This window comes from Tachysurus vachellii, chromosome 25, assembly GCF_030014155.1.
Source record: "Tachysurus vachellii isolate PV-2020 chromosome 25, HZAU_Pvac_v1, whole genome shotgun sequence".
Lineage (NCBI taxonomy): Eukaryota > Metazoa > Chordata > Actinopteri > Siluriformes > Bagridae > Tachysurus > Tachysurus vachellii.
The window spans coordinates 13,851,894-13,873,882 of record NC_083484.1 but is presented as its reverse complement, the minus strand read 5'-3'; the positions used below and the strand labels follow the sequence as shown (position 1 = coordinate 13,873,882).

The window sequence follows — 21,989 nt, the reverse complement described above, 5'->3', positions numbered from 1 at the left end:
TATTACCTAGATAGGTGTTGGGTACAAACTCTCCTGATTATACCTCATCAGGTGTACAAAATTTAGTCTAATATCAATAGTAAAACTGTTGTACAGTACGTGGTACAGAAAACAGTGCTGTATGGCTGAGGTTATTTTTTTATTGTTGTTTTGTGCACTACATTCCAGACTAAATGTAAAACCAGTACCAACAAACTTGAGTTTGACCCAAAGCCTATTACACAGTTAGAAGCACATATCTTTTAAGAGTTCCTTGAATAATTAATTCATTCATTCATTCATTTTCTACCGCTTATCCAAACTACCTCGGGTCACGGGGAGCCTGTGCCTATCTCAGGCGTCATCGGGCATCAAGGCAGGAAACACCCTGGACGGAGTGCCAACCCATCGCACACTCTCATTCACTCTCATTCACTCTCATTCACTCACGCAATCACACACGCAATCACACACTACGGACAATTTTTCCAGAGATGCCAATCAACCTACCATGCATGTCTTTGGACCGGGGGAGGAAACCAGAGTACCCGGAGGAAACCCCCGAGGCACGGAGAGAACATGCAAACTCCACACACACAAGGCGGAGGCAGGAATCGAACCCCCAACCCTGGAGGTGTTAAGTGAACGTGCTAACCACTAAGCCACCGTGCCCCATCTTTGAATAATTAAACGAACACAAATGGGTTGTGTGAGAAAACCTTTCTGAAATGGTACTCGCAAAGGGGCAACTAAAGACCCTTAAAGATTCCTTAATGTTCTATGAGTCTAACATTATGTGTGCCTGATAATAAAGAGATTTATTTCAACTTTCATTTCAAAACATATGAAGACCAAAACAAAAGACTACATAAATTCTTCAGCAAGACAAGAGTTTGATGAATATGAAGAAGTAGAGTTTTCATTTGTCGCATATACATTACAATACAATGAGATTTTTTTTTTTTTACATAATCCAGGAGGTTAGGAATCTTGGGTCAAAGCACAGGTTCAGCAGCATCACTGGATCAGAACGGGTTAAGGACTTTGTTCATGGACCCAACAATGGCAGCTTGGAAGTGCTGGGGCTTGAACCTCCTGACCTATAAGCAGTATCCCTGAGGTTTAACCTCTGAGCCACTGCTCCTTCCATTTCAGGTGCCAGAATATTGCAAAAGTGAGGGTTGGAAGCTTACAAGACAATAACACCAGATGGCAGATATGAATATGTTTGTTGTATCCAATTTGTTCATTTTGCAAAGAATACAAGAAGTAGAGAAGAGTCTTATGCCACATCCACTAGAGACATTTCATCTTTATGTCTGCAGACGGCTTCCTCCCATGCATACTAATAACGCTTCCTCTGCACCCCATCACTTCCTGTTCTCAGACTGTAAAGCACATGCAAACATTGCAAAACCTTGCCTTGCTTTGTGACGGCTCTTCGGATTTGTCATATTGTCTTTACCTCTTGTACTTTTCTTTTTTTCTTTTTTAAATTTACAGTGCTGGGAAACTCGGAAGTTAACCAGGTGAACATTAAGTCATAGAACAACTGACGACAACATGCTGTACGCCACCATTCAACAGTCTGAAATGGAAATTTCTCTATTTTCTAGTTGTGCACTGAAGCCTCCCACTTCCAACACTGTTCTATAAAGGGATTAGTTCACAGAATGGTAAGATAAATTCTTACCATAAAAAAGAAGGATGGTTCTTTCTTTCAGGCCATTTTGAATCTGTAAATACTAAACTAGCCACTTTTATTGCTTCCTTAATCAGTAAAATGCTTTTCAGCTGTCAAGCACAATTGCAAAAGAGTTTATTAATAGCCTTATTAAATGATTCACTTGGATTAACAAACATGGCATGAGATTGAAGCAAAGAACTGATGGGCCTCTGTGCGACAATGTAGATCTTTTTTTTTTTAAATCATATGATTCATTTTATGTTTTTGAAATGGATAAAACAATGAAAAGCAGGAAATTTTCAAGTGTTTGCATTCAAAAATTTGAACAGTAGTGAATTTAAAATAAAAAAAATATTAGCTTGTAAATATACTTTGGGGAAGTGAGAATTTTTCAGAATGATTATTTTCATATCAATTTCTTTTTTTGTCATGTTGGTTAATTATTTCTTGCAGATTATATATTTAAAGCAGAAAGTGATATATTCTGGTAGGTAAAAGAAGAAGTCAGCAGTTCCGCTTTCCAGTGTGAGCCATTGTAACATGGTTATGCAGAAAAACTTCACAACTGTTTGACCTACTTGAGCCATACTTTTTACGCTGCCATTACTGTCGTAGCTTGCTTTTTATTCTATAAATTTATTTATCCTTTTAATATTGATGCCTAAATCTCATGTTATGTTTGTTAATCCAAGTTAATTATTTTATAAGGCTAATTGATTAGTAAAAAACTAAAAAAAACAGTTATTTCCTCTTTCTAGGGATACTGTGAGGGTTTTTTTTAGATCATAGCTTTATGCAATATTTTTATCTGTACACAGTGATTCAGACCATGAAATATAAACACTGATGGAGAATTACAGGCATGTAAGATTTATGCGATCTTGTGCGAAATGTAAGAAAAACATTCCATTTATTTGCTTCACTTCTCTTTCCACTCCTGGAATTGATATTAATTTTATTATATAGACATGATTTATGTGCCAGAAAATTGTCCAAATTCCAAAACAAGCAATGTTTAATGTTAAAATGTGAAACAATTACTTTTTATGTAACATTTGTTCAACAATTAAAAAAAAATTATTCTGATTAATTACATAGATATAGATATATAATTGCATAGACACTAAAATAGAGGAGTTCGTAATAAAATAAAAAAGAAATATACAAAATACAAAATTTCTCCCATGTGTAGATTTAAATTTAAATCATTTGTTGTTTATTTTGTTGTTTTGTTAATAGGTTAAAAAGAGTTGATTTTTTTTTTAATTCTATCAAACACATCACTTTGCATGTACAACATCTGCAGTAATCTAATATAAGCTGTAGCGGACATGGTCTTTAACATCCAGCCATAAATTAAAGTGATATAACATAATATTTACATGTATTATAATACTGCATAATTATTCAGATGTATTCTACAATACTGCACAGAAAAATCACAAATAATTCTTCATGCACTGGCTTTTTATTACATTCTGTAAACTTTCATTATGTTTCCATCTCTAGATGAAGATGAGAACCCACGTCACATGTTTAAGCTCTGATATCCAAGCTCTGTTGAAAAGAAAACACTGAGCAATACTAGACACAAATGCACTCAAATGTCATATTCCTCATTATACCATGTTCATGTTGATATCCATCACTGGACTTTGCTTGAATATGGGAAAATTTGGAAGTTTAGTTCTGTACTATTGCTATTAAAAAAAAGGTATTTGGTAGAAGCCCTTATCCAGAGTGACTTATATTTATTTCACTTATCAAGTTGAGTTGTTGAGGGTTAAGGACTATGCTCAAGAGTCCAGCAGTGGCAGCTTGGTGGTCCTGGAATCTGAACTCAATATTGATCAGTAGTCCAACACCTTAACCATTGAGCTACTGTAGCACTTCATACTAATAAAATTAGTCACTGTGTCATGATCAGTCCTGTCTGCAATACTACACTGTGAAATGGCATTCATTGAGAACTTTCGCTGGAATTCTGAAATTTCTCTTTAAATTTAAGGTATTTGAACCATCTCCAGAAGCAGAATTCTTGAAGCTTTTTAATGAGTCTTCCTACGCACTGGGCAAAAGTCTTTCGTAGCAAGGAAGATGAGAAGTAAAAGATGAAGGGATTCAAAGAGGCATTGAAGGTGCTGGGAAGCAGAGTGTACACTCTCCAATTGGGAACATACCATCCAGAAAAACTCACCAGATGGGACACATTATAAGGCATGAAGCAAATGATGAAGACCAGAAAGGTGACTATGACAGTTCCAATGGCCCTGCAGCGCTTCTTAGGGTTGAAGTTAGGTAACTGGGAGAGGATGAGAATAAACTTGATGTAGCAAAAGCTGCAGATCATAAAAGGTATGAAGAAAAGTACGATGAACAACTCTAGCCAGAAGGGCAAAATAATCTTCAACTGCTTAGCGTTAAACGTGGTGTAGCAGGAGTCCCTGTTCGGTTCAGTTCCATTATGAGTTTCATGATTCTGTACAATGTAGATGACACTGAAATGGGCCAGAGTAATCACCCAGAATAAGACAACAGCGACCACGGCATTGCGAGGATTCCGTTGTTGTTTGTATTTAATGGGGAAGGCCACTCCCAGATAGCGCTCCACACTGATAGCTGTTATAAGCAAGGTGCTGTTGTAGATGGTGGTGTAGAGGATGTATCCCACTAGAGGACACAGGAAGTAGCTCAGTGTCCATTTCATGTCGGCCGCCTCTTTCATGCGGATCGGGAGGAAGATGAGAGTGATAAGGTTTGAGATGGTCAGGCTGAGCAGGATTACGTCAAGAGGCATAGCTTTTTGTTTTAGCTTCAGAACAAAGGTGTAGAGAGACAGCAGGTTGGCAGGGAGGCCAATCAGCAGTGAAATGCTGTCCACGGTCAGGATCAAATTGCTGAGTGGTTTTGTCCAGTACATTTTTTTTTACTCTAAAAACATAAACAATGTTAGGAATTTTGACAGAATGTGGGACAGAACATGCACAGATGGCCATTTATACTTAATGCGAGCACAATTCTTGTGGCTAATTTCCATTATTGGAAATTATTGAAATATATTGAAAATTATATTATTTAAAAATAATTGCAAACTATTGTTTAAGCCTGATATACTGTATGTTTCTACTATACACCTTTAGAGTCTAACAAGGACCCTAGAAGGCAGCGAGAAAAAACATATTTTGCTGCAAAAGCTCTGGGATGGTGCATGGGACAGACAGCAATTTTTGTCTAGATGAAAAACAGTAAGAAAAACATAAAGCAAACATGCAATAAGCACTTTTTTAAAACAGGAATCAGTTTCTCTAGTCATACTACATCTAGTCCAAACATACCTAGACATAGTCCTTTTTTCTTTTCCATTAACTTGAAAGATAAAGACTGGATTCACAGTTTAAAATTTACTTAGATAAAGTCCCCACAATATAAACTTAAGCACTAGCAAACGCCAATGTTCTTGCCCTCTTTAGTGCGGCTAGAGCTGGAAAATCCAAAAGATAAAGTTTTCCCATGAAGGAGGCAAAAATTGTAAACAATACGGCTAAACCACAGATGTTGCCAAATATTTGGATAACCTTGAGCACTGTGATCTCTTTTGAGGAAACAAAATAGAATCACACAGTTTAACGGAAAACATGTATTTAAATGCATTTTCTAAATCAGTGCTTGGAATCACATTCGAGTTTTATTTACTGTATAATCAGAGATCATAGTTTTTTTTTTAATCAGTGATCAGTAGGCTGTCAAGGCTTTGAATTGTACTCAGAGCTAATTTGAAGTGGAATCCAAGAGGGATTGCTTATACTCCTTGCATACAGTATGATTTACAAACATACTAACAAATTTGTCGCGTCTTAATTAAAATGCCGATCATGGCCATACAAACAAAAGACGAGTTCAATAAATTCTTCAACAAAAGAAAATGTGTGCTATGATTAATATTACTATTGATATACATAATTAATATTCTTTCCTCGGCTGGAATTTGTCCAATCTTTGGCCAGTCTTGGCGATGGAGATTTTTTTCTGCATTTATGCAATTCATATTTCTATGGTTTATTAGTTATACTTGTTAGTTAAAACTGTTGTTAGTGTTTAACCGTTTTATTAGAACATTTCTGATCAAAATGAATGACATTATTTACCTACAGAGGATATACTGTAGCTATTAATAGAAAATTAGCATGCTGTAACTATACAGTGCTTCATTTTCATTAAAAAATACATCAAGCTTTTGATATTCAAATATTCAACGATATTTGAATAGAACGATTATAATTAGTTCCAACCCAAGGTGACGCTGCATATATTCAGAAAATAACCACATCATAACTCTTACCTTTGTTTGTCTGTGATGTGGGACTTTTGATTGTCTAGTTGAGATTTTACTACACTACATTAACTTATATGCAACCATGAGCAACACGCACAGGAAAGAAGAAATACTTGCTTCATCGTTTACCTAATGGTTTGCGTTTTTTTTTTTTGTTTGTTTGTTTTTTACAGAATACATTGTTTTAGTGTTTTTTTGTTGTGTACATATTGGATTGTACTGGAGAGACTATAACTCAGACATAGCAAATCAGAAACAGAGCAGCTAGTGAGCTAGTAGAGAAATACCATACAGTAAGTAATACTTAAACATTTACGAAAGAAAGAAAGAAAGAAAGAAAGAAAGAAAGAAAGAAAGAAAGAAAGAAAGAAAGAAAGAAAGAAAGAAAAGGGGATATGGTAGCCTAGTGGTTAAGGTGTTGGACTACTGATTGGAATGTCATGAGTTTTGAATCCCATGTCCCCCAAGCTGCCACTGCAGGGCCCCTGCGAAGGCCCTTAACCCTCAATTGCACACGTATAAATTCTAAGTCACGCAATAAGAGTGTCTGCTAAATGCCAGAAATGTAAATGTTCTCTGGTTCAAGAAAACATGGACATCAACACAACACCAGCAGCATACGTTTTCGTATTTTTGTGGAATTCTCAACTCTGATTGGTCGATAAAGTGTTGAGTGCAACGGATCGATAACGTTGTATATTTATAGTAACGGCTCCTTCACAGTGACATGTTTATGTACACTCAAAATTAAAATCTGTTATGTAACAAATAAAAATAAATGTGTTTATATGGTAATATTTATGTTAAAATATGTTTATTTAGCATTTTTGGAAGGAGTCTCCAGTGTCAACTATTTGGACTAGTCATTTGTTTTCTGCAGTAAGAAAGTTTTCAAGAGTTCAGTTTAAAATTTACATGATTTTTTTTTTTTTTTTTTTGGATTTTTTTGCTTTAACAGAAGTTTTCCAGCTGTTATAATGTAAATGTTAACAGGTAATAAATTGTTTTACAGTTACTGCATGTAACTAATGTATTCTAAATGAATACAGAAAATACAAAGTGCTGTTTGGAAATTATGAATAAATTGTAATAATTGGTCAAATGGGGTTGTATATGATGACTAACAAACTTTGGGGTGTGTATTGATTAGAACAGAATCATCTCCTGGGTAGTAACAGTAACGCTGCTTTACATCTGATGTCCCATGCCGCACATCCTTGTCATTGCTTATTTAATTATTATTTCAAATTATTTTAGACACTAAAAAGCAACCAATAACAATGTTGACCTTAATAATATGTGACTCAGATGTGTGCAGTTAGGCAAAAATGTGTCACACAGGAAAGATGAAACACTTACTTCTTCTTTTACTTTATTCTTTTTGCCTTTTTTAAAATTTTTACATAACCTCAAACATTATATAAAATGAACTGATTAATAGCCATTTGAAGAGGCACACATCACTTAATGAGCTAAAGCAGCAGTAATTAAAGCTGTAAACCATTTAAAAATACATCTAGGTAGGTAATAGCTCTAGGAGAACATAGGTATAAGTGCTATGACGTGGTTAAATTGCTTAAATACGATTAGTAACATTTTTTCTGCTGAAAACCATGAGACTTCAACACATCCTGAATATGAAGACAGGTTCTTAAGAAGAACCTGCTGGCACGCATTTGGATCATTTGGATCAACAATGGAAATTATTGAAGAGTGTAAAATTCTCTTATATACCACAGCAGTGTTGAATTCTCGACCTTGATTGGATTAAAGGCGATTTCAATGCAAATAGAAACAGAAATACTTTTTATCCCACTTCAGGGGAATTCTTTTTCTTATCCTAAAGTTTTTTTACTTGAATTTGATTGAGTGAGTTGCTTGTTATAACACGTTAAGGGTGGAACAAAGATCGGACATGATGTACCTTGTTTTTTGTTTGCAATTTTAACAATGGTATGTAGGTTCATTTATATCAGCTGTTTTGTCAGACTGTAGAAAGGACATTATTCATAATAACACTGTCTGGTGTTTATAACAGTTTATAATCACACACTCTAGTACCCAAATGAGGATGCGGTTCACTTTTGAGTCTGGTTCCTCTCAAGGTGCCTTCTTCTTCCATCTAAGGGAGTTTTTCCCTCGTCACAGTCGCAAATACACTCACTCTCTCTCACTCATTCATCTTCTACTCCTTATCCGAACTACCTCGGGTCACGGGGAGCCTGTGTCTATCTTAGGCGTCAACGGGCATCAAGGCAGGATACACCCTGGACGGGGTGCCAAACCATCGCAGGGCACACACTCTCATTCACTCACACACACACACTACGGACAATTTTCCAGAGATGCCGATCAACCTACCATGCATGTCTTTGGACTGAGGGAGGAAACCGGAGTACCCGGAGGAAACCCCCGAGGCACGGGGAGAACATACAAACTCCACACACACAAGGCGGAGGCAGGAATCGAACCCCCAACCCTGGAGGTGTGAGGCGAACGTGTTAACCACTAAGCCACCGTGCCCCCCGTCGCAAATACAAATGTTTAAATATAAATTTAATATCAATCTTTGTATAATGTTAACATTTTTTACCTTTTTGCAATATTTCTTATGTTTAGTAAAGCTGCTTTGAGACAATGTCCACTGTTAAAAGCGTTATACTAAAAATTTTAAACTGAATTGATTTGAACTATAGAGGTGACAGATGAATGTAAACAAATGAGCCTCTATGAGTACCACGATTAAGTTGCTCTCTTAGTTAATCAGTTTACTATTAGAATGAGGTTGTGTTCCAGTTTTTGTTAAATATCGCTAAACCTACACCCCACTAACGTGCACAAAGAAGTTGACTTATTGAAGGCTTTAGATGCCCTGATTGATGATAATAATATTTATGTTTATTTTTGTTCATTTCCTTAGATCTGTTTGAAACCCATAGATCTGTATGGAAACCCATTTCCATAGATCTGTTTGAAACACCTACAGCAGTCTACAGATACAGAGCATACACACATAGACACACCACATTAGTAAAAGGCAAAGGGAATTTCCATATCACAGTTTTGCATGAAACAATCAAGCCCCATGGCAATTTGTTCCTCCTCCCTTGACATTTTGCCTGATGCACTTATTCATCTTGCTCTGATAGATTATTTGATGTGATAATCTTACTATCCTACTTTTTGTCTAGTAATTATGCTGAAGTCCAGCATGTTCGTGTGCAGCTTGAACAATCAAAGAGCTGCTTATCAGTGGAGAAACAGTGGTGATTTTCTGGTGATTGAGAGTCGGCCTTTCAATCTTGTGCTTCACACATACAGTAGGTGTGTTCGTGTCATTAACCTTTAATGCCGTGTTTGTGTGTGTGTTTTAAGAAAATTATAGACCTACAGCCTAAAATATTTATATATTTATATATTTACTAGTGGCCACAAATCCCTTTGGTGCCAAAATAATAGAATATCCCCCTGAGACACCAGGGTGTCCTATTAGGTTTGTTTTTGTCTTAATATTTATTGATTGCTTAATGGTAATAAGTAAGGAATAATACATGACATAGTGTGCTGTTCATTATGAATAGAAAATAATTAAAATGATCCAATTATTGCAATATTTAGTGTATTAATAAAAAGCATGATGATCATTCTAACCATTTATGGTTATATTTAATGGTGTACAAAATATACAAGGTACTTGCTTGTTACCATCAATAAACATTGTTTCCTTGTGTTAATAAAGGGGGAAAAAACATTATTGTTTTAATGTTACCAAGAAATCACAGAGTTCTAGGTTTGTTCTGTCTTCTGTAATGGAAAACATACAGTTCTCATTTTTACTGATTTCAATACTTAAGAGTCCTTCCATTAATGTGAAATAAACATTTCCTTTAAGGTAAAACTTGAAATGAAACTATATCGATGATGATTTCTTTGTTAAATATCAATGCATTTTTTTTAGATCCATGTAGGCCTATTATTAACTTTAGATTATATGAAGCCCTATGGGTTACTGTGAATGAGCTGTTACTATAGAAACAATAACAGTCAGAGCTCCGGTTATCAAATATTTATTAAGACCTTCTGACCAAATAAATTTAACAATTCAGCAGAGCAGTGATAAGAATAAGAAATAAGAAACAACAAGCCTATAGTTGTTATGATTGTGCAGGCTTTTTTAGGAGGCCTCCTTGTGGTGTACAATTTGAAAAAACTGTTACTCTCTGAGGTAAGTGGGGAAAGTTAGGGACCAAGTATGGTGTCACTTAGAATGCAGAAGAAAGTTTCAGAAACTTTGGTATTTATGGTTATCTGGTTATGTTCATGAGGAAAATACAGTAAGTCAAGGCTCTGATATCTGATAGCAAGACCAGGATGTGGTAGCCTAGTGGTTACGGTGTTGGACTACTGATTGGAAAGTCACGAAAATTTAAATCCCAGGTCCACCAAGGTGCCACTGCTGGGCCCCTGCCTTGCTCAGCCTTGCCCTTAAGCCTCAATTGCTCAGTTGTATAAACTGAAATAAAATTAAAAGTCACTCCTGGTAAGGGTGTCTGACAAATGCTGTAAATGATACCATTCTACACATATTTGGCTCCCTCTTCTGGACATCTTCCAAGCTTCTTCATCTGGTCTTACTTTCACAAACACAATAACTACATGAAATCCAGGCCTCAAGGGAGTAATTTAGTTTATTCCTCCTTTATTTCTCCTTAAAGCAGATTTAATTTTACAACTAAAATGATTACAATTCAGACATTTTGCATACATGATTTAATGCTAAGTTTTTATGGGAGAGTAATAATATTCATTCTTTAAATGCCCATGTAAAAAAGAGACATTTTAAAACAGCACTTATCACACCACCATTCAAAAATAAAGGATACAAATATTATCTATATTCAAAATCATATTTAGCAAAACGCAAATGAACAGGACGAATGGTTCATGTGGTCAAATTTCACTTGTATTTATCTAGTTTTAATTGTTTAAACAATACAGAAGTTAATTTAGATGTTTACACCTGGCAGGTTTGCCAAAGGCATGATTATTCTTTGATTAATCTCAATAATCCATTAAGTTTATTGTTTATTGTATGTTGTTTTCTCTGCTGTCTGCTGGGATATCTTTTGACAGAGATACTTAAGACTAATTCGATGTCCACACCTGTCAGGACTCCCCTTCCCACCCCTTGTCTATTCCTGCCCGCTTCTGCACACCTGTCCCTCATGTGTCTTGATTATTAGTAGCATTTAGTTAAACCGCGTTGCCTGGTGCAGAATCTACTGTTGTCTTGTCCTGTCTCAACTTTGTGTTGCTGTTTCATGTTTCTTTTGTTAATTAAACCCCGTTTATTTTGCTATCCTGCGTCTGGGTCCGCTTTTATCCTACGCTCGTGATAACACGTAGCTGGCTTATAACAAATATAATGATTCTATGATTGTAGCAGCAAATCCAGATTGTGTTTGCATTGGTTATTACCTGGAGAATGTACCTTTTAAAACAGATGTTCAGGTTCATTTCAATTCCACTCCTGGCTGGCTCACCAGGTGTCAAAGGGTTTTTGTATTAATATGTAGAGATTCTTTAATTATGAAATAAATCAGTCTAACATGGCTTGATATATTTTTTAATAATTTCTCAAAGTAACATAATGCTTATTGTAAATTGATAGAAAAAAAAACTATAAACATGTATAATGGAAAAAATGTGTTACTTGATGTGTTAGATCATTCTTAATTTTGCATCATCCTTTCTTTGGTTTTGAATTACAAAGACATTTGCTCTGACCTTGTGTTTTCTCACAATCATAAAAGTGTTTCACATAAAACAATAAAAGCAGATGACGTTTTACATCCAGCTGATCACTTCCAGCTGACGGTCTGACAAAATGAAACAGCTGTCATGATTAACCTTTAATAATTGGTCCATTTTTGCTATTTGCTTGCAGAAGTGAAAGCGTCTAGATAGTTGAGTCAGAGAAAGATAATAATAATAATAATAACAGATGGCAATTCTAAACTCAACATGGGCACTGATCCCTCAGGAATAATAATCATATACTCAATTAAATGCCTAAATCACAAGAGACAGACAGCAATAAAGAAATATTCAGAACTAAAACTCTTAAATTCTTATAGCTTATTTTAGTAATCTTAAAACTCAAAGTTAATAGAAATGCAAAAATATGAAAGCATTTTTTAAAGTCAGTATATCATCAGTATATAAGCGCTTTGTAGACATAAAACCACAAGTTTAGTCCTGCATTATAACTCACCTAACACTGATGTTAAATTAGAACACTGTTCTAAGCAGGTGAGTAGAAGGTACCCTACACCCTATGCTGTCTTCATACTTATTTAGATGGCTCCTGAATTATATATATGCAGATTTTTGGATTCCAGTTCCATGATAGTAATAAGCGGAAATTTGTCTAAAAAAAGAGCCCACCTTTTTCTCCTCCTGCATTACAACTCCAGCATTTGATCAGCTATCAGCTTTCAATCTATACCAAATCTCAAGTATCATTGGAACTCTGTGTTCTCTCCTCATAAGCAGTAGTGCGGCTAAGCTGCAGACAGATCTTCTGACACACAGAACGCTGAAGCCAGTTGAGGAACTGTCGCATTATGTGGTTGAAAGTTCCTCTAATTGCTGTTGAGGAAAAATAAAAGACAAAGGGGTCCAAGCAGGCATTGAAGGTGCTGGGTAGTACTGTGTAGACTCTCCATTGAGGACTATTCCATGTAATAAAACCTACCACATGGGACACATTGAATGGTACAAAGCAGATGGTGAAAACCAGAAGGGTGACTAAAGCAAGGCTAACGGCCCTGGAGCGTTTCTGAGGATTGATATTAGGTAAATTCGAGAGGATCATGATGAATCTGATGTAGCAGAAGCAACAGATGAGAAAAGGAATGCAGAACAGGACAATAAACAACTCAAAACGGACAGGTAAAAGGAGGTCCAGCTGCTCTTTGCTAAACTCTTTGTAACAGGATGTCCTGTTGGCAGTGTTGTTGCTGTCTTTATGGTACTCCACAATGTACACAATACTACAATTGGCCATGGAAACCATCCAGAATATGATGCTGGCAATCACAGCATACCGAGGATTTCTCTTGAGTTTGTATTTGACGGGAAAGGCCACTCCCAGATAGCGCTCCACACTGATAGCTGTTAAGAGCAAGGTGCTGTTGTGGATGGTGCTGAAGTAGATGAATCCTGAAAGCGGACAAAGGAAAAAGGGCATGTTCCATTTCATGTCAGCTGCCTCTTTAATGCGCAATGGAAGGAAGAAGAGGAAGAGAAGGTCAGAAATATTAAGGCTGAGCAAGAGCACGTCTAGAGGTGTAGGACGCTGTTTCACCTTTCGGATAAAGGTGTAGAGAGCCAGCAGGTTGGCAGGGAGACCGGTGATCAGAGTAATGCAATCAACAACCAGGACAGAATAGCTACGCTCTTTTGTCCACAGCATGGTAGCAGTTATAGATCTGTAGAGAAAACAAACAAATGGGAAAAAAATTATTTTCAGTCCACAATATAAGTGCTGTTATTGAATACTGAGACAAAAGAGGCGCAATCAAAAATAAAGAAAGCTGATTTACAATAGCACTCAAGCTGAAGAAGAATCATGAAATAGGTTTCTAAAAAAGAGGTTTGTTTGCAGAAAAGATACCACACTGTTAGTGTTTCCCAGAGTATTATATACAGTATTATATAGTATGCAGAATGTACTAACTCAGCATATATGATAAAAATAATATTATCTTGAAAAATAATCTTATGCTGATGTCGGTAAAAAAAATTGTAAAACATGGAGACAGAAGCTGATGTCTGTAAAATAATCGTATGCTAATGTCTGTTTATTTATCTCTTATTTATCATTTATATCAGCTGTTCACATACAGTTTGTTCTCTATATATTTACAAGACTTAATTTCCATTCAGAAATCAACCATTGAGAAAAACACAATACCATATGAAAAGATTATTCTATTTAAAAATGTCATTTAAAAATAATCATATTTAAGTGATTTATTTAGAAAAGACGCAACAGCGAGCATGACGAACAAATTTTTTTACCTTCGACTGAGTTGTGAAGTTCCAGACTGTGACTTGGCCACATCCCTCACACAATTTAAATCTTTTTTCTGATGATGTAATGTCACATTCACACCAACAGAATTACTTCAGTACAATCTGAAATAATAGTGTATAGGGGAGTAGGTCACGATTTCTCCTAGAATTATAGAACATATAGAAAGAGGTATTAAAACCGAAAGTATTACCTTGCCTAGCAGGAAACAAGTGTTCTGTCAAGCACATGTCCGACATTAACCAGAAAGCCTAAATATAAATCCACTTCTAAGAAGTCATCATTTGTGGCTTTAGCTGCATCTCTCAGAGCTGACGGTATTGAAAAAGTAATTTAAAAACTATTGTTTTGGCTGATTTTATAACTAACAATAGCAAAGCAGTCATCGATGTAGCAAAGATGCAATAACACTCTTGAGCACAGCATGCAATTTTATTAGCAATAACAATAATAAGTTCTGTTTGCAGAGATGCAGACAGATACTAATGACTCATTGCACTAATGTAGGTTCCCTTGTTGAGATTTAGCTACATGAATTTGTTTAGATAGACAGTTTCATTTCAGTACGCTGAAATGAGTCTGTGATTTATTCAGCAAGTCTCCTACAATTCAAGTCAATACAATATGTGAAAAAAGGGCTTTTCAAAAGAAAGCCTTGACACGGTTAAGCTGGCATGTATTTCAACAAAGAAAAGCTGTAACTTCTAATAACAGTACTTCTTATGTATAAGTGTTAGTTCCTGTTAACACCCCCTGCCATTACTCAGAACTCATACAAGTAACGACTTATTCAAAAAAATACAAATAATTAAAATACTTGACCCTATAAATGATCACGTTTTTTGTTTTATTTGTAATCCATTTCTGTGAGCATCCATCATACAAATCCATGTGAATGAGTTGTTACTATAGAACCAATTCCCTATTAGAATACATGCATTATTATAAACAATGATTTGATTTAAAGTCAATTATACTCCTGTTATAAAAAAAATACCTTCTGACCAAACAAAATCAAGCACTGCTGTAACAAAACCCATGATGTATAACACAACATTAGGTTTTATGTGGTCCTGTGTGTTATGTGTGTGTGTGTGTGTGTGTGTGTGTGTGTGTGTGTGTGTGTGTGTGTGTGTGTGTGTGTGTGTGTGTGTGTGTGTGAATAGATGATTGGATGGATGTTGTTTCAGTGTTTTAGACCCAAATGTACCATCTGTCATTCAACTGACATTGTCATTGCTTTGTATGTTTGTTTGTTGCTTGCTACATACATCCCTGAATCTGCTCACTGTTACATGCAGCACTTATGATACCCTCATTTCCCCTAAAAGACTCACTTCAGTAAGTGGCTAGTCTAAACATGCAAAGAGTCTACCACAAACTATATGTCTACTTAGCCACATGCAACTTGCAAACTGTCTCACACACATTTGTGTGTGCGTGTGTGTGTCTGTGTGTGTGTGTGTGTGTGTGTGTGTGTGGGTGGGTGGGGGGTGGGTGTGTGTTTGTCTCTGTGACAAAGATTTCTGTAGGTGTAAAGAATTGCTGTAAAGTAAGACTGCTTTAAAAAATACATATTTTAATTGTTTATTTTTATGAATTTCAAAATGCAAAGTGAGCAAACAGAAAAGAATCTTAAATCAAATCAATATTTGTTGTGACTATCCTTTGGCTTCAAACCAGCATCTTGCACACTTTGTACACTTGCAAAAAGTCAGGGATTTTGAAGGCTCAGTGTCAAGTGAATAATTAATCAGTTATTCCAAGCAGGTGCTAATGATCATCAGTTTCATATGTAGGTTGATTGCACAGTCATTAAGTGAAACAGTTACCGCTGTGTAGGAGGCTTAAAACTGGGTTAGGAACAGCTAATGTCTGCGACTAAGGTGAGGTTATGGAAGATAGTTTGATGGCACAGGTCATACACTATGGCAGGACTGAGCACAGCAACAAGACATAAGTTGTTGTAATTATACTGCATCTGCAATGTCTCTCGCAGGCAAAGATTTTGAAGCACAATAGTTGAGAGACACATCATGCTTACTTCCCTTTGAAACTGAACAATGTACAGCAGTGCTATCTGCAAAGAACTGCTGAAAATAAGTGGGACCCAAGTACACCCAGCTACTATCCCAAATATTCTGGACAGAAGTAGTCTTCATGGAACGATTGCAACCAAAAAGCCATACTTCCGATGTGGAAACAAGGTTAAGCAACTTAATATGCAGAAAAACATACTGTATGAAATGGGTGCAGAAAAATGGCAGCAGGTGCTCTGTAATGATGAGACAGAATTTAAAACATTTGGTTGTAGCAGGAGGTAGGTTTTTTGCTGAAGGGCTAAAGCGTGGTACAATAATAATTGTCTACAGGCAATAGTGAAGCATGTTGGAGGTTCCTTGCAAATTTAGGGCTGCATTCCTGCAAATGTAGTTGGAGATTTGGTCAGGATTAATGGTATCCTCAATGCTTGGAAATACAGGCAAATACTTATCCATCATGCAATACTATCAGTGAGGTGTCTGATTGGCCCTAAATGTATTCTGCAGCAAGACAACAACCCAAACTATCTTCAGCTTAGAGAAGAACAAGGAGTCCTGCAAGTAATGGTTTGTCCCCCACAGAGCCCTAGTCTCAACATCATCAAGTCTGTTTGGGATTACATGAAGAGACAGAAGGATCTCAGGCAGTCTACAACCTACCTGCTGATCTCCTTCAAAAACTATGTGCAAGTGTACCTAGAAGGCTTCATGCTGTTTTACAAGCAAAAGTTGGTCACATCAAATATTGATTTAATTTAGATTTCTCTTCTGTTCATTTTGTTAATTGATAAAAATAAACTATTAAAACTTTTATTTTGAAAGAATTACTACTTTACACCACCTGCCTAAAACCTATGCACCGTACTGTATATATAAAGTACTGTATATAACATGTACTAGTATGTTGTATATAGAACGGATGTCATTCAAGATATAAAGTTATATTTAAGTATACAGCAGCATTGGGATGCGAACATGAATTACATCATTGTGGTTAGTGGGGAGGTTGGAGGCCAAGTGCCATGACACATGTCTTAAAATGAATACTTTGATACTATTTTAAACCTTTTTTGGCTCCCTCTGCTGGACATCTTCCAAGCTTCTTCCTCTTGTTTTAATTTCACAAACACAATAACTACATTAATAACGGGCCTCTGTGGAGTAATTTAGTTTAGGCAAATTTACGCAAAATTACGCAAACCGAAAATTTTTTAATGAAATATTTATTTACATAACTTCTCAAAGAACTATTTTGCTTAATGATATTGGATAAAAAATATATATATATATAAACGTGTGTGAAAAACCACAAACAATTCCATGCTGCGTTACATCATTCTTTGAAGTGGCAAGTTGTTTTTAATTTCGCGTCATTCTTTCTGTGGTTCCGAAGTGTTAGAGCTTTCCACCATATTTTTCACACTCTCCATCAGGGTGTCTCTATTTGTGAAACCAAAAAAGTAGATCACTTTATCTTTTTAATATATTAGATATCACTCCCAGCTCTAACTGTTAGCTGAAAAAAATATATCCCTGTTAACGTTTTTAAGAACATATGCTATTTTCACAGAGATGTGTAAGTGTTTATATAGTTGAGTCACATTTCAGGGAAAGTGCATTTAGAACAGACTGCAATACTGAACTCATTATGAACACTAATCATTCAGGAATAATAATCATATACTCAATTACATGCATGAAGCATAAAAGACAGAGATACAAAAAGAGATATTCTAAAAGAAATCTCACAAATTTTTATGGTTGTTGCAGCAATCTTAAAACTCATGTCATTAGAAATGCAAAAATATTTAAGCACTCATTTTCACTTACTTAACATGAATTGAGGGTTGATGTTGGTTAAGTGAGAAATTATGAATTTGACGTAGCAGAAGCAACAGGTAGGAGGTACTTTTTAGGGTACACTGTCTCTGGTGCTGGTGTAAGGAAATATGCTATGTTTTTGGGTGGATGCTAGATGTTAGTAGAAACAGGTTTTGTCTTAAAAATCTGCCATTTAATTAATTATGTAACCACAATTGTACTTCTAATTCCTCTAATAACACTAATAGGCAAAGGAAATAAAAATACCTTTATGACAATTCAACTAGAAATTATCAAAATAACAGGATAGCGATAGGAGGGAATTGGTTTAGAAAAGACAGGGTAAAAACAGAGCTTCAGTTTTATTTAGATGTCCACTCTTGATTGACTCACCCCAAATAATATGATTCTATAGCAGTAACCCATATAATACAGTACCTGTTGCTCTGTCTGAGGGATTTTCTTCATTGGTGGTTTCTGGTACCTCTTAACACACGTTTCAGTTTAGTTTCCACTCCTGGCTGGCTCGCTAAGTGTATTATCACAGAGCTAGTTGTGCTAGTAATAATTTTCATTGGTTATTCATGTTTTTCAACTGGTAGTCAATTTTGGTCATTCTTCTGACATTTTGTGTAATTATATATGTACATAAAGGTTACCTTTTATGAACATGGTTTTCATGCAATTACTGTGAAAAACAATGGTTTATAAATTACACTTGTTGTATTAACCATGCATAAATAGTATTGGAAGATGTCATAATCTTTTCCAAGAGGATTATAATTGAAATTCCCCCTAGATACACCTCTGTGCTGTGTAACCAGTGTTGAATTATACTGGCCATCAACAATTGATCCACCAGCAAGCACAGGGTTTCTCACAAACAAAGCTATAAAGACATTCACAATATAAGCACTTATTAAAACATTTGCCTATCTGCATGCTCAAATATAAATGCTACTATCTAACATATTAATAATACTCAACAAATACTAATGAGAACTATCATTGGAACTATGTGTTCTCTCCTCATACGCTGAAGTGCAGCCTGACTTCAGACAGTTGAATCTCTGACACAGGGAATGCTGTAGCCAGTTGTGGAATTTTTGTATTATGTTGGTGAATGTTCCTCGTATTGCTGCAGAAGAAAAATAAAAGACAAAGGGGTCCAAGCAGGCATTGAAGGTGCTGGGTAGTACTGTGTAGACTCTCCAAGGAGGACTGTACCATCCAATAAACCCCACCAAATGAGACACACTGAATGGTACAAAGCAGATGATGAAAACCAGAAGGGTGACTAAAGCAAGGCTAATGGCCCTGGAGCGTTTCTGAGGATTGATATTAGGTAAATGAGAGAGGATAATGATGAATCTGATGTAGCAGAAGCAACAGATGAAAAAAGGAATGCAGCACAGGACGATAAACAACTCAAGACGGACAGGTAAAAGCATCTCCAGCTGCTCACTGCTAAACTCTTTGTAACAGGATGTCCTGTTGGACAGCTCCATGGCAGTGTCATTGCTGTGTTTATGGTACTCCACAATGTACACAATAGTGCAATTGCTCATGGAAACCACCCAGAACATGATGCTCGCAATCACAGCATACCGAGGATTTCTCTTGAGTTTGTATTTGACGGGGAAGGCCACTCCCAGATAGCGCTCCACACTGATAGCTGTTAAGAGCAAGGTGCTGTTATAGATGGTGCTGAAGTAGATGAATCCTGAAAGCGGACAAAGGAAAAAGCTCACGGTCCATTTCATGTCAGCTGCCTCTTTAATGCGCAATGGAAGGAAGAAGAGGAAGAGAAGGTCAGAAATATTAAGGCTGAGCAAGAGCACGTCTAGAGGTGTAGCACGCTGTTTCACCTTTCGGATAAAGGTGTAGAGAGCCAGCAGGTTGGCAGGAAGACCGGTGATCAGAGTGATGCTATCAACAACCAGGACAGAATAGCTACGCTCTTTTGTCCACAGCATGGTCGCAGTTTTAGATCTGTAGAGAAAACAAACAAATTAAAAACAAATGAAAAATGTGCATTTTTTTTCAGTCCACACAGAACAACAGAAAAATAAAGCACAATTGATGATCAATTTTGTAAAATTCTGTAATTTTGCGTCATTTTGTAATTAAAAATATTGACAGTTAACACTTTAACAAATAAGACTGAGACTGAAAGCAGATTAACAATAGCGCTCAAGCTAAAGAATCTTAAAATTGGTTTCTAAAAAAGTAGTTTGTTTGCAGAAAAGATTCCACACTGTTAGTGTTTTCCAGAGTATTATATATTATATTAAAGACAGACTAAAGAAATGTCATGTATTTCTCTGACAGCAAAGCTGTATTTTAGAATAACAGCACATCCTGAGTGTAAGCGTTATTTCCTGTTACCGCTTAGCAACTAAAAACAGTGGTTCAATTGCTAGCCTGCTTTTATCTGTCTGTCTTTCTTGTCATCTTTCAGCTTGTCATGTTACCAAGAAATCGTGAGAAAATTTGCCCTGAGCATGCATCTAAAAACCTGTTGCAGCTTTAAGTTACAGCTTAACCTTTGACTGCTGCACTGAACTGACATTAGAAACGTCTTCCCAAAATAAAAAGTATAAAATACTAAACCATATCAATGATCACATGTTTTTTCATGTTTTATTTCTGTTTTACCAACTGTCTAAAGACTAAAAAATAAATAAATTCGTAGGCCAGTGCCTTATTAGGATCTATGTTTTCATCTCATTTGAATACACTACATGTGGGGTCCAAGGTTTTAAGAGTCTGAGAGCAATTATGAAACTTTGTGTATGTGTGTGTGTGTGTGTGTGAGAGAGAGAGAGAGAGAGAGAGAGAGAGAGAGTTCCCTGTGATTGCTTCCCATATATATTCCAAATTATATTAATGTAGTACTTTGGAAATATTAATGAAATTGCAATGTGCAGTATATATTTAATTTCAACAAGGATTAAAAAGCAATATTCTACTGTGACATTTTTAAAGTTGTTTTTATAAGTTATTTGCCTGATTTAGAAACTAACTTGTATATTAATTTTTTTATTCATTTTATAGTCGCAGAAGCAGTACCTTCAAGACACAAATTGAGGACAGCCATTATGAAAACCATGATGTTATTAAAACAATTAATCTAGAGTGAACACGCAGGATGTCTGATTCTTGCAATAGAGAAAGGAGAATTCTTACTGTACCTACAACTGAGCAGGGTTACTCTTGGTTCTTCTGACGTTCTGGTCACAGCACTCAGCTGTTCTTTAGTGACACTCTGCAATGTTGTTTACAGACCAGAAGGGTTATTATAGTTAACTTCAACTTTTTTTTTTTTTTCCCAAAAAGACAATTTCCATGTGGTAAGCAAATATTAGAGTTGACATTAAAAAAAAAAAAAAAAAAAAAACACTGAGATTTCACCACGCAAACATTTTAATACAGTAGAGTAATTATGCTTTATGATTAACAGAAGACTGGAAGGAACTATATAACTTGTTTGTTATTTCCTTGCGTAGCAAAGAATTTCTGGAAGCATTCAGTTCTTCTTCCAAATTTGCTCAAAGTTAAATAAATAGCCAAAGTAGTGTGAGCGTTAGTCTTAATCCAAGTAAAGGCCCATGGCTGGCCTTAGCTACCCCCGTCACTGCAAGGTTGAAGTTTTTAGCATCATTATATTGTTTTGCTGTTAACCAAATAATCATTTTATGATTGTTTTGGATTTTGGTGGAACCAAGTGCAATAGCACCACAACGTTTAGTCGTATCCATAAGACGTCACGATCAGTGTCTGTTCAATAGTAATATGCAATTGTGGTGGTATTTATCGTTTAGAACACTGAGATGCAATAATCCCCTACATTACAAGCTGGAAATGTAACACCACCCCACCACCACCCACACACATACAAACACAACAATTTTTGCTATTCACATTACAATCCTTGTGAGCTCCTAAACAGTCTTTCATTGTTTTTAAAACAATGACAAAGCTGTATAGTATTATTTTATAATAGATTTTATTTCATGCCTTTAAAGG

The 21,989-nt window shown here is 35.9% G+C and overlaps 3 protein-coding genes across 4 annotated transcripts; all 3 read right to left on the bottom strand.

Annotated features, from left to right (window-relative positions):
* Positions 1 to 2,404: 2,404 nt before the first annotated feature.
* On the bottom strand, positions 2,405 to 6,041 carry LOC132840541 (free fatty acid receptor 2-like). The gene is made up of 2 exons (XM_060862260.1): positions 6,006 to 6,041; positions 2,405 to 4,597 (listed from the first exon to the last, which is right to left on the bottom strand). Exon 2 carries the CDS (start codon positions 4,584 to 4,586, stop codon positions 3,627 to 3,629), a length of 960 nt encoding a protein of 319 aa, XP_060718243.1. The 5' UTR covers positions 4,587 to 4,597; positions 6,006 to 6,041; the 3' UTR covers positions 2,405 to 3,626.
* A 5,584-nt stretch (positions 6,042 to 11,625) lies between these two features.
* Positions 11,626 to 14,302, bottom strand: LOC132840542 (free fatty acid receptor 2-like). The gene is made up of 3 exons (XM_060862261.1): positions 14,291 to 14,302; positions 14,085 to 14,201; positions 11,626 to 13,492 (listed from the first exon to the last, which is right to left on the bottom strand). The coding sequence occupies exon 3, from the start codon at positions 13,474 to 13,476 to the stop codon at positions 12,514 to 12,516; it is 963 nt and encodes a 320-aa protein (XP_060718244.1). The 5' UTR covers positions 13,477 to 13,492; positions 14,085 to 14,201; positions 14,291 to 14,302; the 3' UTR covers positions 11,626 to 12,513.
* A 4,019-nt stretch (positions 14,303 to 18,321) lies between these two features.
* Positions 18,322 to 21,270, bottom strand: LOC132840171 (free fatty acid receptor 2-like). Of its 2 annotated transcripts, none has more exons than XM_060861623.1 (2): positions 21,159 to 21,217; positions 18,322 to 19,952 (listed from the first exon to the last, which is right to left on the bottom strand). In XM_060861623.1, the coding sequence occupies exon 2, from the start codon at positions 19,934 to 19,936 to the stop codon at positions 18,953 to 18,955; it is 984 nt and encodes a 327-aa protein (XP_060717606.1). In that variant the 5' UTR covers positions 19,937 to 19,952; positions 21,159 to 21,217; the 3' UTR covers positions 18,322 to 18,952. The 2 variants fall into 2 exon arrangements, with proteins under 2 accessions (XP_060717606.1, XP_060717605.1); XM_060861622.1 differs by having other exon boundaries at positions 18,323 to 19,952; positions 21,155 to 21,270.
* Positions 21,271 to 21,989: the final 719 nt, after the last annotated feature.